This window comes from Syngnathus typhle, linkage group LG6 (assembly GCF_033458585.1).
Source record: "Syngnathus typhle isolate RoL2023-S1 ecotype Sweden linkage group LG6, RoL_Styp_1.0, whole genome shotgun sequence".
Taxonomy (NCBI): Eukaryota; Metazoa; Chordata; class Actinopteri; order Syngnathiformes; family Syngnathidae; genus Syngnathus; species Syngnathus typhle.
Window position 1 is genome coordinate 8175642 of NC_083743.1, and position 18211 is coordinate 8193852.

Consider the following 18211-nt stretch of genomic DNA (forward strand, 5'->3'; position numbering starts at 1 on the left):
TCACTGTATTTCCTGTACAGATAAAAATATTATTGGTATGCGTTTTACGCATAAAATGATGTGTGTTCTTTTATTTTGAAAACCGTAAAAAAAACGTTTACCTGTGCCAACAGGTAATGCTTGTTCCACTACCGGTAGTCGTAGAGACAAGATTATAGCTGTCTGAAACAGGAAATGCCACCTATTCAGTTGACAAAACAATACAGACTGGTTTCTTAACTATTCAAGCACAACATTACGCATTTGAGGAGATAAACACGCAAGTCTTGGACTAGTTTGGAGGATCCGGTGGTCTCAAACAAAGCTCACAAACTAATGTTGTTGCGCCTCGTAGCGGATGTTTCAAGTTCTGCATCAAATCTGGAAATGCAGTTCCTGCACGAAAGTTAGATGAAATATAATTATATGTTTATTTATTCGTATACAAACGATCAAAATCTTAAAGTGGCTCCAAAACGATCCCATAAAACATATGCGACATTTATGGGGTATGTGTTATTTTATTAATTGCAATAGCGTCTCAAAGATGAAGTATATCAAGAAAATGACGTAATTTCTACGGGTTATAAATGGTGCATGAGGAGCTAAGTAGATGGATGTAAATATGTAATAACAAATGAAAAAAAAGACGGAGTTGTCAAGATCAACAACGGAGACTCCGAAATTGCAAGCATATTTTCAGAGTAAAAAGCAAATATGATAATCATAAAACAGGGATTTGATTGATTCCATCAAATATACTTGAACGTTGTGCTAACTGATTTTAGTTCCATAAAACATTAATATCATGCATAATAATGGTATAAAATATATATAGTTTAGGAGCATTGTATTTTACGTTGAAAGGATAATCGTAATTCCGTTTTGAGTTTACAATCGTGATTTTTTTTTTTTTCGGAATCGGTGACGCTGTCATTCAAAATACTTCTCTTTGTATGGCTTACAAAGTAGAAGAATGTCGCCCACCGCCTGAAACAGATCAATAGAGTTGACGAGATCAGCACGGTACATTGATTTTTTTTGTTTGTCTGTTTAATTGCACCAATCTTTTGCATGTGTTTCGAGGTTCCAAAACTTGCTTTCATTTTATTTTCATAGCTGCAGTAGCCTGACTTCATGGCGTTTTTTCTCGCACCCTGATGACTATGCCGAACCACACGGTGTCCGTGCTGGCCGCACTGTGGTTCTGTTTTGGCCGACACGTCTTCTGCGACTATCTGAGGCCAGATTGTGATAATGGAAAGGTTAAGATTTGTTTTGTTATTATATTTCCCAAAGATGATGCTTGTTGCACCGTCTCATATTTGATGTTTGCATAGTTGCTTGTGGAAAGGGATCTACCTGCAGATGCCATCTACTGGAGCTGTCCTGCTCCCGCTGCTTGGTTAAACTCCACTCAGGTAACCATGGATACAGCAGCTCTTCACTCTGTACCTTTGCATGCTTGACATCTTTCTCACCTGCATACCACTTTGCAGGCATGACCAATCGACCCACTTTTAATCCAGCTGTTATGCTGAAATGTGCACAGCATTAAGTGACCAAACCAAAGAAACTTGGTCATACATTATTCCATGACATATTTCATGCATCGTTTTGAGCGTTTGGGGTACACAAGCCCCGCCTCCCACCCCAAATCAGCTGGGATAGGCTGCAGCACACCCTAAAATGATCAATTGCTATATAAACGGATGGGTGCACGTGCTCCTAATGAAGAGTCCACATGATGAGAGTCCAAATTGTGTCAAACCCCTTCCATGATGCTGTCCCAATTGTTTCGCTCTTTTTCATTCTTTGCTCCTCACAGAGGTTCTCCAGTGTCACCACAGTGTATGATCTCGAGGTGAGCAAAGTGCTGTTAAAACCGACATCCTACGAAAAGGGCTATGTGTGACCACCTTTTTTTTTTTTTAACAGCTTCCCAGGCCGGTTTGCATAAATGAGCCAATTTCTTACCACCACAGCATCCCCAATAGGTAATTGTATTTTATTCTTACAATTGAGTTTGATCATCCTAATGAAGACAACAGTGTGGTGCTTAATAGTTAGCACATCTGCTTCACGGTTTTCATATCCTCCGAGCGCTTAATAAATAAAATATTCATAACTAGGGATTGATATTCTGATCGAATGTGTCATCCAGTGGTTTCTTAGCATATGTGCACAATTTTTGTGTGTGTCGCAGCGGTGCGTTCAGGCCAGTCGGAGTACAGAGTGGAGAGTACTTGTACTGTCCTCCTCAACGGTGGCTTAATAACCTGCATGTGAGTAACTTCCAACCTCAAGTGACTTTCCCTCAGCTAATCTATTCCAAGATGAAAAAGTTGTCTTGTGGTATGGTTGACAGTTTGTAAATCATCATATTTTTTGTATTTGATCTCATATTTGTGTTTGTTGTGTATTTACCAGCAAGGAGCTGCCATATTGCTCTACCATCCCTGCGCAGCCTTCAGCGAGCGTCCGTTGGTGTCCATCCTTGCCCGCTCATGTCTCCTCGACTACATCATCACTCCTCACCCACAGCTCAACAAATCCATGGTAAGAGGTGATCCAAGGTTAGAGTTTGCAATTCATGGAAGAACAATTCTGTATTATGTGTGTATTCAGCCTGTAGCCTTGGTGTCTTGGGGGAGAACGTTGGAACTTTCCACTGCGGCTTCTTCAGATGTTTGCCATTGGCTGCAGAGCACGACGACCTCGAGTAGTCACATCAGTGGCAACTACAACTTCCTGTTGACACGCGCTACAGAGCAACATGAACACACACGTCGAGAGGGACGTCATGCAAAGACCAAGGTTTGAGTCTAAACTTTTTTTTTCTTTACCTCAGGGAGATGTTTGTAAGCATCTGTTTATGCAAATCCGCAGGAGACTGTGAGGCAATGCTGTGAGCAGATAATCTCATCATGGATTAAAGGAGGGATCGAGGCCGAGAAAGGTCCCACCCCAAGGACCAGAAACAGGCAAGGGCAATCGAGGCAGGAAAGGGCTGCGATCCCACCTAATGATGACATAAAAACAAATGGAACATCTCAAGTGTCTCATGTTTTGACATACCTGAAAAACAGCGACACACATGAAGCACGGATACATTCTCCAGTGGATGCAACTCTTACAAATCTGTCTGATCCGAGGAAAACTGAATCTCAAAATCAGGATTTGTCATCCAGATCTGCAACACAGTTGAGGTCTAAGGTGTCAGGAACTATACAGAAGAAGATGGTACTCCTCAAGGTCCCCGAGACTGATAGACGTCGGCCTGCAGCTAAACACAGCTCCACTGCAGAAGGACAAGCACTGGAAAATGAAGTGGTAGATTTGAAAGCGAGAGAGTTGGCGCAGGAAAGTGACACAAAGGGGCAAGATGAGTCAGCACCTCCAAAACACACTCACCCAGGGCGGGGGACTGACACCGACAACTGTGACACTTGCGCAGCAGGACAACAGTGTGACTGCGTCAAGGACTCCGAAGGCCGAGCCACGCTGGTGAGCGGCGGCTTGGCGAGGACCCGAAGGTCGAATGACGCGGTGTGGGCTGCGGGGGCTCTGGGCTTCCTGCTGGTTCTCCTCACACTGTCTATTTTGCACACGCGCCTCTACCGCCATTGGAGGACCATGCCCAGTCTGTACTGGCACGACCCACAGCAAGACTACGACAGCGTGGCAGGTTGGTCAAGCTACAATCAAGCCTCAACATTTTTGAATAGTATTTCATTTCAATAATAATTGTCTGGAGCATTATTATCACTCATCACATATTGGCCTAAACTGTTATTTTGGATTGTTGTCTTCTAGACGTTATTCAAAGAAGGCTGCAAATTGCAAAGAGGCGGCGGAAGAGAGGCCGAAGACAAGAGTGTGCTCTCCTGCCCAGCTCCTCGAGCTCGGAAGAGTACATGTAGATGACTGAAGGAACCACCGTGTTTGGGAAACTTGTGCAAGATCGAGTACATTTGAACCTTTTAGTTTGAGGTTCATTTCATAAAGGGACAATTTTTTTTTTAACAGCAAGTTGTATATTTCATATTGTAAAAATTTGCTGTTCAAATAGTGCACCAACTAATAGTGTATTTCTTACATTAGAAAGTTCATCATGTGTGTTAAGTAACAGAAACAGACATAGCAGCGGCCTATTTGGGTAAATTAGTAATAGGTTCACTCCCGTGACTTTTGCACAATAGTTGAAAAGAAAGCAGCCAAAACGTGGACAATTAACTTGTTTTATTATTTTATTACAAATGTACAGCTTATGAGTTTCCGTTACGACTGACCTTATTAAGTCATTGTTCTCTGTCTCTACATTTATACATATTTTAGTGTTTTTCTGTTAAAAGACAACGCTCCCGTCACCCATCTCCCAAATTGTATGCCCGTGGGGGTGACGGCACAAGGACAGCAACGCCACAGTGCACGACGGCCGGTGCTTCAGCATTGGGCTAGGCTCAAATAAAATCACAGGCTGATGGAAGGCTTGGTCCAGCCGATGACCATTGGGGTGTTTAAAAGTGTAAGCAGATGGAGAAATGAAAGTGTGCTGGGCACGATGACTAAAGCAGTTAACATTCACACAAGACTCGGCGTCCACTAAACGAGGGACGGAGAGAGGTTCCATGTGCATTTTATTGGACCTCTCCCTCCCTTGTCATTCTGAGATGACTTGTAGTGCTAAGCCCAAGCGTGCTTCAGACTTTTTCCTATTCCACCGCACATATGGCAGCCCTTGCATCGAGCACCTAAATGCACTTGAAGTATGACCTTGAGGAGAGTGCGTCACATGTGACTTCATCCCGTTGGTGCTTGGGAAAAATAGTGCAACTAACGGCACAAGCTAGCAGGTAGCTCCATCTTGCAGCACACTCACAAGGCCAAATTGTACTGGATGCTTGGTGAATAGCTTTCATAGCCTAAAGCCCACTTGGGCAGACAAATAAGACAGAAATATGTCAAAGACACCACCCTTACATGTAGCTTAATATAAAATATAGCATGAAAATATAGATGTTCATATATAAGTATGTACGACTAGTCTAAAAGTTGAATGATGGAAGAAGCTTTGAATTATTTCAATTACAGCCAGTCGAACGAGAGATGATGATGTGCAAAGGCATTCAATATCAAGCAATGATACATTGCAAGAGTCTTTTTTTTTTTTTTTAGGGCATGGCAAACAATCAGCCCTCAGCTACGGAGGCATGCGACAGATGTGAGCGAATCAAACTACCAATTTGAAAAAAGTTGACTCAAGTGCTGCTGAAGGTGGCCAATTTCTTCAAAGTGCTGAATGGGAGGTAAAATGTTTTTGTCAAACTGCGTGTTTTGAGGATGAGAAACCAGAAGGCTTGTTCGATTCTGCACTATTTGGCACAGTCCGAGCAGTTCTGTCACCTATCCGAGGCCAACTATCTGTTGGCCCAATGCCGTCGGCCAACTATCTGGTGGCCCAATGCCGTCGGCCCAAATCGGCACAATGACAGAGAATTAAGAAAACAATCAAATAAACAGGGCTTGATTGTGCTCACCAGGCAGCTAAAAATAACTGGAAAACAAAATCATTAACAAGCACAAACATATCTTCGGATGGTGTTCCGGATTGCTGAACTGCAACATTCGACAATGGCTAATTCTGAGATGATTTCACTGGAGCGATAAAATGAGGCAAATTGTAAGAGGGAAAAAAAACAAACATACAAATAAATGAACATTAAAAGACAGTTGAGGTTTGATTCGGGTCCTGTCATAAAACAAGGCCAAGGGGTTTTTGGTCTGACCGTTCCATCCAAACGCTTTGGCACCTGGTAAACCCCTCGGCTGTTGAGTGGCTGTCTAAAGGAGCAACTCCGAAAGAACGCTCGAGAAATCCCCAGGACTGTTCACAGATTGTTTGTTAAACTAAATCCCAATGAGAAGTTGAACAATGTCTCCCTGCGTCACTAAATGAGAATCACACGTGAGACCGTGACAAACATAACACATCAGTAAAAATATCATTAAAAAACAAGCAACACAATACATCACAATTATTCCAGTGTTAAGAGTTTTCTTGTAAGTCTTAAGAGATGTAGACGCATCCCAAATCTGCCTGTTCAAAATGGGGGAACGAAGAAAGAAACATGCCAGAACATGCCGTGATGGACCTCCACAACAGACTGGAACGCCTTTGCGGGAGCGAAACCAGAGAGGGAGACGTGTGAGCTGTGGAGTGGGGGATCCATTAATCCGGACACGGAGAGCAAGAAGACGGGCTGTCAAAGTTGATGTTGTTGGTCCAGGTGATTGAGCTGAAGGTGGGCTGCGGAACCACATCGGGGGAATAAATAAAGTGGCAACATATGGGGATGCGCTTGACTGTACATCAGCACCATCTTGCTTCCTTGTCGGCGTCCCACGTGAAGCCATTTATCTTACACATCGCTTTCAGCGGCTCGTCGTCCTCCACCTGCTCCCTCTGTGCTCATTTAACATTTCCATCTGACTCCTTCCCATGCATAGTCCAACTTCTCTTTGCCCGCTTCTTCCCGTGATCACATCGGACCTCCCCCCGTTCCTGTCAATCCTTTTCTGCGCGGACCCGGTCCCCCCGCCCTCCCGTCTTCTCTCAATTGTGTCACTGTTTCTTCTCACGGGTGGTGATGGTGACCAACTGCTTGGCGGCCTTGGCTATGTCGTAAGCGCACTGGATGACCTGCTGAGTGAGGAGCTGATAGTCCACGGCGGGAGCGCCCGGCTCCGAGGGCGCTGCCTTGCGACACTCCACCTGCAAGCGTGAGGCGCTGGAGGCCAACAGGCGGAGCGAACAGTGGACCGCATCCAGGGCTGGCCGCTTTACAAAGACAAGAGCGCAAAAAGTTTGAACTTCCCCGTGTTGAATTGAACATCCTTATTTAACTTACCTTGGGAAAGAGTGAGGCCATCTCAGTGACAGCAGAGTGGATCTTCTCAGAACACGGTACAAAGCTGAGGAAAATAATTGGATTTGAATGTCGAAATACAATTAAAGCAGCACTCATTTTGGGCTTTTGGCATCTCACCTGTCATGTTTAAACTCCTGGGCTGCCCGGAGAAGCTCCTGGATGTTCTTGGTCACTTGCTCAGTCTTAAGTATGACGTCTTCCGTGCACGGCAAGGTGGGGTCTGGATCGTACATTTCCCTGCCTCCCTCTTCGGCCAACCCGTGACCCTCCTCCTCGCTACTGCGACCCATGCTAAAAATAGCAACATAATTGTCAACACCTTGGGGCATCCATCAATGTATTTCCTACATCGCTTGTCGTCAGAACCGACTTTGGGTGAGAGACGCACATGAATAACGATTCACACCACGCCTCATTTTCTGCACGCAGCGAGCGACATGCGGTGAGTCTGACCTTATCGATGGCTCGTACGTTTGCGTGTTGTCGTAGTCGCTGTCAGTACCGCTGCCGTGCTTATCCGATTTGGAAATCTGGGGAAGGACGCACAATGGGCGTCATTATCATTCACCTCATTAAAAGCCTCTCATCGCTCCCATGTGAAGATTGTTTGGAATTGGAATTACTCTTTAATTATTGATCAATTGGAGTTGCTCACTTACAATTAGTTTTACGGTTTCAAGGCGACCGTTCAAAAAATTAAAACACACCAATTCAGCATAAGACTAAGCAGGCCAGACACGGATGAAGCATTATAATCAAAGTGAGCGTGAAATTAAATAAAGGAATGTTAAATGGGATCGCGCCACCATTTTTTTTTTTCACTTGTGGTATCATCTATGCCAACTTGAAGAACTCACCATATACCGGCCCATCTCTGAAGATCCAGACAAATGTTGACCTCCGTACGAGCCACCTGTACTACCCTTCCTTACCTGTAAACAGAGGGGAGCATAGGGATGGATATAGGAAGAGAGGGATGGCATGACAGCAATGGACAAAATAATGGGTAGAAGATTAGTAGAGAGGGAAGGAAATTGATATTGATGGAGAGGGGGTGAAAGAAAGCAGAAAAAAGATGACGCATCAGCAAGAGCCGCTTTGATTGGCATCAACACAGCAGACCTAACTCTTCTCACTATTCAAACACTTGAGATTGTGCAGACGCTATCTACAAAACTGACTACACGACATTGATGTTCCCCAGTGCTAGAGCACATCATAAGCAGAGGGCAAGCACAGTGTGAAGATGAATGGCAAAGCAAACAATGACAGACAGAATGCTTACATCCGCAGGATGCATGGCTGCACTGCAGTGAGCATGAGACAGACAGGTGAGGAGGCAGACAAAGACAAACAAGGTCAGTTTTTTTTTTTTGCGATATGGCCATCACTGATTGATGCCGGACGAGCTGACCGATCGGCTCTACAAAATGGCTGCCTGTACACTGTATGTGTATAATCTTCAGAATATTGTGGCTATTTTTGGACACTGTACTGCTAATCAGCTTTAATTTGAAAGAGCTAACTCGCAGTGAGGGAGTTGAAATGAATGCCAGAGTGTGCAGGAGAGGAAGGAGCATCGCTGGTGTTACGAGGCACCAGACAAACGGAGACATTTCGTATTTTCCATCTTTCTCATTCAGATAGCACTCATTGCAAGTACCCCGACTAAAAGATACAATGCAGTTATTTTGAGTGTTTCCGTTTCATTGCTGAATGGCGGAACACGCACACAGCGGTGTCTCTGAAAGAGAAGGATGAGAAGTAGGAGTGCAGAAAGAGAATGATTCAAAGAGAAATGATAAGATAGGAATTTGACCGCTATCCCGTCAATCAGGCCGAGGAGAGCCAATTCGGGCCTCAAGAAGAAAGGGAGAGGTCTAACTTACGCTGGGTGTGTTGAGGGGTTGCAGGCGGGCCGCCAGGGAGTCCAGGGCTGGGGGACCATGGGCCGTGGGGTTGGGGGCAGCCCCGGGCTCATACATGGAGAAGGCCTGGCGGTCTCTCCGATGGGAATGGGACTGCGAGGTGGCTGAGGAGGGCACTGTCAGCCCGGAGTGATCAACTCCTTTCCCCAATACGGTCAGACCCCCACCAATCACGCCTCGCATCCCACCACCCGGCCAGCAGGTTCCCGCTCCTCCTCCTCCACCGTGGCCCCCGACCCCATGGCCCACTGGCCCCACAGCGTGCTGGCCACCCCGCAACGCACTGTTCTCTGTCTGCATCCGTGTGATCTACATAACAGGAGGGAGGGATCAGGAAGGGACCAGAGGATGGAGGAGGCAAATGGGGAGGTTCAAGGGAAGGAGGGGGGGTGTCAACTAAATCGTCAAGACAAACATTCGTAAGCACAGGTACAGTAAAGGGATGCAAAGGACTTCAAGTATTAACTGATATCAGTAGGGGGAGGGACGGATGTGTGGTAATGACACGTTACACTGACATGTTACATGATGAGACGGAGGCGACCAGGTTTTGGGGAAGGACGGGTGTCTCCAAAAATTATAATAAAAAAACTGAGAAATCAGATGAGACTATTAGGTATAGTAGTTGTCAGTAGGGCTGGTCCGTTAATCAAAATGTAAATCCAATTTTTTCTACTCTCAATCTTAAAAACATTCTAATTGAAGAAAACATTCCTGACGTGAAAATACCCTAAATATACCCAAGCGTGCGTTAAGCCATTTAAAGACACCCCAATTGGAGTTTTAGACAAAAAATAACCCCACATAACAAAAAACACATATTGTATATGTAAATACAAGACGCACTGTTTTAAAATCTAAAGTCGGTGTAAGATTCCAATGGCATGCTAACGAGCGTTGACGTCCGTAAATGATATTCCTTCAATTAAGAAATATATACACACCAACGTTTTTGCAACACATAGCACACACATATGACATAATGCTTGGCGTGCATTGACTTGTCAACCAAGACGAATATACCAATTAGACTTTCCCATTTAACATGCAATGCTTCATGAAAAGATTGCACCTTACCACCCCGGAGCACCTTATCTATAAAAATAGATGAAAATAGACTTTGATACTGTGCCTAAAAATATGATGCGCCCAAACGCTAATGGAGTCAAGCAAACATGATGCAGCCTCACATAATACAATGAGAAATTTCACCTATCGACATTGTGCAGGAAATTGCATTGGCAGAAAACTGACACAAATCGCACCCTGTCTGTTTTAATATGTGCTTGTCTCCTTTTCAGTTATTTCTCAAGGGCTTCTCTGGACTGTATTCCCTGTTGTTCTGAAATGTACAGTAAATCCACGGCCCCCTTTCCAATTCCTACCTCTTTCTGAAGCCGCCTGAGTTCCTCACTGAGGTTGTTGTTGACCTTCATCAGCTGCTGCACCTTGGCTTCCGAGGAGGCCAGGGCTTTCTTTACCTCCAGGTACTCCTGTAGAGTGATGGGCCCGTCGGACAAATCAGATGAGTCCATACTCTGGTGGGAGGATGCAGAAAGGCACCAATGAGGACCAACACATTTCTTCGGTGTTCATTGTTTCTTACTCATTCATACATGCATCTTTTCAAATGACTGCCTTTTCATTGTATGCTTTTTTTGTGTGCCGACTGCAAATATAGGCATATGTTTGCAGCTTTAAAGTCCACGTAAAGTGAAAATGCATCTTCAAAATTTGACCTGGCAAAAAGAGGAGTGCATATCTCTGAATTCAGTTTAAGATGGTCTCTCATAAGAACAGAGTTTAGCGGTGTTAAAACGCTTGAGCTGTACAGCTGCCTAATCCCCCCCCCCCCCAAAAAAAAAAAAACACACACACATGTGCACACACAAAGAAGAGCTTTGGTTCTTGCTCTTTATGCAAGCCCCTCACCACCACCACCCACTTCCTGTGACTTTAGAACAGGCAGTCCGATAGTACTCCTAAAAGTGGTCCAACACAAATATTCCATATATGCCGTTTATGATCTAGCCAGTATAATTCCAAACTAATGAACTTAATTTACTGAATACAGCATTATTCCAAGTCGTTGTTATATGAAATGTAGCATACAGTACACATTGTGTACATTTTAAGTAGGGACTTTTGAAAGAAACTTGATAAGGAATTCAATGTATTTCCTGGTCTAGCACAATCTTTTTTTTTTTTTTTATTACTACCGCATTTCTGCGCTATGCAAGAGCCACTCAAGTCATTTTTTCCCCTTCCTCTCGCTCTGTACTGTACATGAACAATGCCTCTCTGACGGGACCCCGAATGTGGCTGGTGATGTCACTCAGGAGCTATGTGGCACCGCTCACAGAGGCCACTCCCTGTGTAGCACGCTGGGACAAGCAGCCATGGAAGTAACCACGAATAAGCTTTTTGGGTCATTTGCGATATTTTGAGTCGGAAATGCGTTTTTGTTCAAGTGGGGGTTACCTTTGCACGGTTGTTGCGCTGTGCGTTGTTGTTATTTTGGGTGGTCAGCTCGCTGTCTGTATCTTCGTCTGAGGCTACGCTATCATAGTCATGCTGGTCGTCATCAAATCCTAGGTCCAATGGATCTGGAGTGGAAAACACATCACATCAATTATGCGCGGTTCAATATATCAGGACTTCATCGGGATTTCGAAGATGGGCACAATACGATTGGCTGCTTGCTGAGGTTGCTTCGAGCAGAGAGGGGAGGGGCGAGCAGTTACACATACAGTTTCACCTATAAAAAGTTTGCGTATGGCCTAACTTTTGTCTGCGCAACCCTCCCATCACTTTCTCACCAGTTGGACTGCTGAGACCTTTCCCCTGCTGTCGCCTTTTGGCATCACTTAGGATGTCAATGATGAGAGTAGCAAACTCCCGAGCATTGAAACGTGCGAGTTTCTGACGGCCCTGAGGGAGAGAGAAAATGGAAGAAATGGATTAAAAGAAAAATGTTGACCACTCAGACCGAATTCAAATTCTGCTCAAATCTATTAGCTATCATTGGATTCATGGCATAAAAATCCATCTGAAAGCTAATGGTTCACACACTTAAACTAGTGTGGTCCAACACCATGTGCTGTGGAAAAATACAGTCACGCTGAACATTTGGAACGCACACAAACGCACAGGCCATCATGAGTGTGCAGATACAGAAATATGAGGACGAGCATGCATTTGAACGAAAAGAAAAAAGCGTACACTGGAGTAAGATTGGAAACATTTTTCTAGTATGTGTTCTTTTTCTCATAGCGGTCAACTTTTCATGACAAGATAAACAGCAGAACATGATTACACAGAGCGAGCGGTTGCAGCGCCACATTTTCTCACAGCTGTCCATTTCAGACTCATACAAAAAAAAAAAAAAAAGAAACTCCCGCCTGCATTTTTTTAAAAATGTTCTCACTATTATTGTGTTTCCCCCGTGTGCATTCTGTTTCTCATGCATACAATAAAAGTGTGTTTGTGTGTCGGTTTACCTGGTTTCGTGTGGCAGAATATTCGGGATTGACTGGTAAGAAAGGCACAGCGCTTCGCTCCGTAACCAGAGTACTGTGATTCTGCGTGGTAAGCCACACTCGAGACACAAGCAAGAGGACCAAAAATAAATGTCTGTGGTTAAGTAACAAGGTCTTGGATGTATCTTAGACTGCCAAATCGACAAACACAGCTATGTACTACAAAAACACATTTTGCAACATGCACAATTGCGTCCTTGTGAATGTGCGTGTGTTTGCCACTTACCTCCGGTATATTAGTAAAAGAGCTAATTTGACTGCTACTTCTCAAGAGAGGAGGAAAAGAAGGAAGTGCAGATGAGGAGAGACCAGAATCATTTGAGGCAGTCTCTCCACCTCCCACCCTGTTCCTCCTCCCTCACATTTTTGCCTTCCCTCCAAACTTGAGTTTCTCCTCACCGTCTACGAACGCTACTTGTTTCTTTTAATCAATCACTGTTCAATTCAAACAACCACTCGGTAAAGGTGAACAGGCGACAGCTACTTTATTTCTTCTACCTTCAGGGGACGTGGCTCACCTGCGTCATTTTCTCTGCGATCCACTTCATCATAGACGTCCATCGCAAGCTCCTCAAACAGACGATTATTAAGCTGTCAGGCAAGCAGACAAACACATATATTAAATGCATTGGAAAAAAAAAAAGAATTAAACCATTAAGAAGAACTTACCGCTTGGAGCTTCTTCTTGGCCGCCTTTGCCAGTTCTGAGAGGTCCAAACTAAGAAGAAAATTAAAAATTATAAAAGTAAAAGGAACAGCACTGCTAATACACCTCCGAGTAGATACACAGTGGGAGGGAGGGTGCTGAACATGGTGGAGAGATGTTGGACAACATGTCGATAAGGAAAGATGAGTAAGAGATTAAAAAAAAAAATAAAATAAAGTGGGGAGACGAGATAGCAAGCACATTTGAATTGGGATGGATTTACCGTCTCCGAGGGAGGATGAAACTGAGGTGGTGAAAGCTACAGCTGGGCAGCCAAAAGTTGCCAAGCTGTCGCCTTGCTATTTTATTAATGAACCCTCGTTAATTTGCTGCTTCTTTTGCTAGTGGTGAGACATTAAATCGGAATGATTTTCTTCTCACTGTGAAACCGCTTTGGGAATGTACAATTGATAGGGTTTGCAGAAACAGTGGTTAAAATGAGGAGAAATTAGGGGGGGGGGGGGGGTCTCGAAGGGAAAGAGGAACAAGGAAGTAAAGATACCTCTGTGTCGGGCACTTAGGACGAGCTCTGGCTCCACCGAGCGAAGCAAAATGGAGAGAACAGAAAACGAGTGAGCAAAAGAAAGGAATTGACAGAAAGAAGGGCGGAAAACCGTCTTCAAATTTTATCATCCGCAAGTACCATTCACCAGATGGAGTGATCTGAGATCCAGGCCCTACAAAAAAAATCGTTTTGGCAACAAAATGATTTTGCAGTATGCTTGAGATGTTTCAGATCCTTCAGCATCCACTGTGATTTTTTTTTTTTTTTTTTTTATGATGCATTTTTAGCCATTATATCTAAATGATGAAAATTAAATATTTAAACACAGACTAAATCTTGACCTGGAACCGCCAGAGCATTCACTTAATCATATACTATTGTAAAAGAGGGCCAACATATGATGTGATGCCACCTTCTGGTCACAGTACTAAACTACATCAAACTACATCCATCTCAAGGCTATAGGCTTAAAATATAAATCATCAATTTTATGGTCCATACCTGTCTGCCATTTGAGGGATGATATAATGGCCATTCTTGTGATCTGAAGGGTAAAAGCATATCAATACAATTGTACTCGTCACTTTAGTGCAGCAACAGAAAGGATTACCTGGGCGTCGGCCACACAGGTAGAAAGCCAGCCTGTCCGTCAACTCGTACTGACATTCGACCAGTCGCTCTGCTAACTCGATGTGGCCCGCCTGCCTAAAACACACAACAGGGTCAAATTACTTCTGGAATACACTTAATAAGAGTTAAGACTCTTTTCTAGCAGGCTTTACCTAGCATAGTCCATGGGTGTGCGCCCATTGATATCAGGTGCTCCTGGATCGGCGCCGTACACCACCAATAACTCCGCTTGTAAAATCTGCCCTGCCTTGGCTGCCACATGGAGAGGCGTAGTGCCCTTCTCCTGGGGAAGGTCGCGGAGACAGAGTGTCAAGACAAGCCTAAATTAAAGCAATCAGTTTAACAAGTCCCGTGTGCGATTTGCATACCGGATGAAAGAAGTTGGCCTGAGCGCCGAGGGACAGCAGCCGAAGACACGTCTCTAAACTGCCCGTTCGCACACTTGAGTGAAGTTGCTGATAGGAAAACAATGAAAGGCAGAGGAATCCAGGGAGGGAGAAAAGGACACGGGAGGGGGCGATTAAACATGAGGTTGAGATAGAAACAAACATCCGTCCTTCTTATTGGCCCAGTGCAGCTCCACTGCAACACAAGCCATTATTGCATCCTGCTTTGTCATTCATTTTACATGATGCCATAAGGGTTTTATTAAGCCGCTTTGCATGTGTGCACAGCTATCTATGTGTTCCTGTGTTAGGTGTGGGACCACCCACTGACGTCTGCAAATTAAACATCCTCTGTGCTTACGCATGTAATTCAAACGTATGGCTGAGTCCAATTTTTATGATGAAGATGATTTGTCAAGGGATGGCAGTTGTGCTCTCACCTTGCTGAGGTCCTTGGTGGTCACGCCGTCATCATCGCGACAGGGTAGCTTGTGCACAAAGGCCAGCATCTGGTATTTGGCTCTGATGAACTCTGACTTTGTGGTACTGTGTCAAAGGCATTTCGTGAGGCCGGTGATGATACAAGATTACAATCATATTTTTTTACGCTTTTGTAAATGAAAGCTATTGGTTGAACGTTTTGTGGGATTACAACACGCTAGTAGTTAAAGTAGTATGCTTACTGGACTTTGTCCTGTGGGTTGGGTTTCCTTCGACCGCTCTGTACCTGAGCGGGATCCAGTAGACTGTGTTCCCATATGGAGTTGGCACCATTGCCGGCCAACGTTTGAACCATCTGAACAAATAAACAAGCGGGGGCAGTTCATACGTTAATAGCAGAAGCAAACTGACCTGCCATAACCCTATTTGTCATTTTTTTTTTTGCTTTTCTTTAACGTCCTCTAAAATCAAAAGATGGCGCCAAAGCCCTAGCTAATAGCAAAGTGCTATTAAAGGAAATATTTTTAAAATGATTTGCAGTCAACTAAGAGTCTGCTATTGTGCGTCTGTTATTTTTACAAATTACTAACTGGCCAACTCTGAGAGAGTCATAATTAATTGAATCATATTCTGGAAAAGGTCATCCGTGGCTTTTCCATTCCCCCATCGCTGTATGGTTGCTCACTCACCTGCATTAATCCAGGCGGCCATCCGCTGTGCCTCAGGTGCTTGACTATGGAGATATGGCGGCCTAAACTGCGGTGGACTGAACAGCATTCATCGCAGATCAGTACCCCTCGGTTGATACTGGTCCAGCCCGGGTCTGAAACACAACAACATATGGTTTGATGGACTTTGTAAACATGTTTTTTGTGACAATGACAAAAAGCTTTTGATCCGTCTTTAAAAGCAACTATGTACAGTGCATCCATCCATCAATTTTCTGGGCCGCTTATCCTCAGCAGAGTTGAAGATGAGCTGGAGCCATTTCGATGCTGACTTTGGGGCAAAGGGTCGAGTACACCCACCCACATCTACCATTTAGGCTACATTATGCCAAATTCAAGCTGGGATAAAAACATGCCTGAGCTCAAGGCATTAATGGGGCTAAAATAATGCATCATTTGATGACCCACGTTATACTACAAAATACAGAACGCAAAATGGTGGCTGTGTGGCATGACACAAATCAATTGCTTCTGCAAATTATGGACAAACACACGTTTCATAATGCAGTTATACATTATAAAAATATATTTGAATTTTAAAACACCAAGCAAAAGAAACACATTAAATTGTGCTTTGACCAAATATCGGTTTATTTGTTTTTGATAGGGCCTTAAATGTCCTCAAACATTTGGACACCAAAACTGCTTTAATGCGTGATTGCCGGCCGCCAGCTTACCCCACTTGACCTTATTTCAATTACTAAAGTATCAAAGGATTAAGCGTGTGCGCGTGTGCGCGTGTGTGTGAATGCAACAATACTTTTTCTGATGTTGTTTACAGCAGAACATGAGAAGAGAAGCAGAAAAATCTAAAATTTCTCCCCACAAATGATTTCAAGATTAGAAACAGTATACAATGAACAAGTATGTGCAGCGGATTAAGAATTGTCATGTCAGGACACTTATTTACATCTTTTTTTGTATTTGAAAATGTAATATTTACGATCTACACGTCTTTTATACACTGTATATAATTGCATTACACTTTACTCACTGCTGCATTCACTTCACGGACGTTCAAAAGTGCCTGTTAGTTTACTGAGATGGAGAGCAGCAAGATGCTGAGGTAAGTAATAATAATAAAAAAGAAAAAAAGTAGCAAGTTGTATCCAGCAAGCACTGAGGAGAAGGGCAATAAAACTACTGTGACAGCTTTGAACACACGCACTAAATAAGAGGCATCGGCGAGGAATGAGCAGCTGTTGTTTAATGCATGTGCACATGAATGAATGCTGGCAAAACACACACAAGCGCCGATGATTATGACCCAGAGTCACGACATGAGCACTTATGGTGAAATGCACATAAATGTCGCTTTTCTTTTTCTTCCAGATGGGACAGAACGTAAATATTGCCATTGACGTTCATGATGTGTTGCAATCAAACTCTGACTTGATTTTGATTAAGCGTTACCAATCATTAAATAATAAACTGTTTAATACCCTTCCACATAATTGACAGTTCACGCATAAACTGTAACATCTTGGGCAAAACTTGTCATTTAGCCAAAGTTGGCTAGCGAGCTTGGCTACTGCGTTAGCTCAACTAGCAACTATGACTACGAAACGATTGAAAACATTACAATCGCGTGCTGCGAATTCCGAATAAAGTCGGAATACACGGCGTAATAAAGAACGTTGACGTATTTCCGATGTGCTAGGCAGGAATTTAATTCAAAGGATCAGCACAAATGTTGAAATTCGGCAGTTTACGAGCTCAGCTAACTGCTAGTGTGTTTAAGCCCAGAAAAACCAAAACAAACCTATCCGGAAGAAAAAAAACGATCTAAATCCTCCATTGCACAACTTTCGCATTCGACCTTGCCAAAGAAACATCCAAGTCTGTCTTCTAAAATGCGACAATGGTTAGCTTCAATGAGCTAGCGATGCTCGGCGTTTCAAAACACGCCTATTTTCGCTCAATATGGAAGGCCTAAGCGACGCTTCGGAGCACTGGCTGTTTTCCTAATCTGTCCAGCCGCAGAAACAGCGCCCGATCTCGGCTCCTTTCGCCCCGGCGCGCCGCCCTCCTGAAAGTATTGTGCGGATCACCATTTCCCTTGTGTTTTGATTTTTTACCTGGCGCACTGCAGTCAGCGCAGATCTCCGTCCGCTGTAGCTTTCTTGACATATCGGAAGTGTCTGAAAATCGAGAGGTGGATGTCGGCGATGATGTGCTAGTTCGCCCTTTCCCCCCCCCCACCCCCTCGAGCCACAAGCGCGACGTCTGCCGTCAGCCGATGCGGACCCTCAATCCCCGGAAGCCGGCTGGTGCGAGAGGTTTTGCCGGCCGGCGGATGACAATTGAATTTCGCCGTACGTTCCCCCCGGTTCCTTCGCTACGCGCATTGGCGAAGTTATTCTAGATCGCATTTGTGTGCACCGTGCACATGAAGTGGATAATTGTACTGTGGCTATTTAAAGCGCTTTTCGCAGTT

At 44.2% G+C, this 18211-nt stretch overlaps 2 protein-coding genes and 1 long non-coding RNA gene across 5 annotated transcripts; 1 reads left to right on the plus strand and 2 right to left on the minus strand.

Moving 5' to 3' along the window:
- Positions 1–1102: 1102 nt before the first annotated feature.
- On the plus strand, positions 1103–4250 carry tp53i13 (tumor protein p53 inducible protein 13). Its single transcript, XM_061280837.1, has 9 exons — positions 1103–1244; positions 1320–1400; positions 1808–1843; positions 1918–1976; positions 2186–2264; positions 2410–2538; positions 2608–2796; positions 2869–3667; positions 3796–4250. The coding sequence occupies exons 1-9, from the start codon at positions 1140–1142 to the stop codon at positions 3900–3902; spliced, it is 1584 nt and encodes a 527-aa protein (XP_061136821.1). The 5' UTR covers positions 1103–1139; the 3' UTR covers positions 3903–4250.
- LOC133155480 (uncharacterized) lies at positions 1238–3255 on the minus strand. Its single transcript, XR_009714682.1, has 4 exons — positions 3117–3255; positions 2826–3001; positions 2407–2743; positions 1238–1516 (listed from the first exon to the last, which is right to left on the minus strand). It is a non-coding gene; the product is annotated as an uncharacterized LOC133155480 (long non-coding RNA).
- git1 (G protein-coupled receptor kinase interacting ArfGAP 1) lies at positions 4207–18204 on the minus strand. 3 transcript variants are annotated; one of them, XM_061280831.1, is made up of 21 exons: positions 17853–18201; positions 15736–15869; positions 15289–15401; positions 15046–15151; positions 14588–14674; positions 14372–14502; positions 14200–14294; positions 14091–14133; positions 13587–13613; positions 13048–13096; positions 12897–12969; positions 12340–12437; positions 11659–11770; positions 11321–11445; positions 10225–10377; positions 8801–9148; positions 7769–7843; positions 7365–7441; positions 7029–7202; positions 6891–6954; positions 4207–6820 (listed from the first exon to the last, which is right to left on the minus strand). In XM_061280831.1, the coding sequence occupies exons 1-21, from the start codon at positions 17902–17904 to the stop codon at positions 6605–6607; spliced, it is 2352 nt and encodes a 783-aa protein (XP_061136815.1). In that variant the 5' UTR covers positions 17905–18201; the 3' UTR covers positions 4207–6604. The 3 variants fall into 3 exon arrangements, with proteins under 3 accessions (XP_061136815.1, XP_061136816.1, XP_061136817.1); XM_061280832.1 differs by lacking the exon at positions 13587–13613; XM_061280833.1 differs by lacking the exon at positions 8801–9148 and having other exon boundaries at positions 14091–14294; positions 17853–18204.
- Positions 18205–18211: the final 7 nt, after the last annotated feature.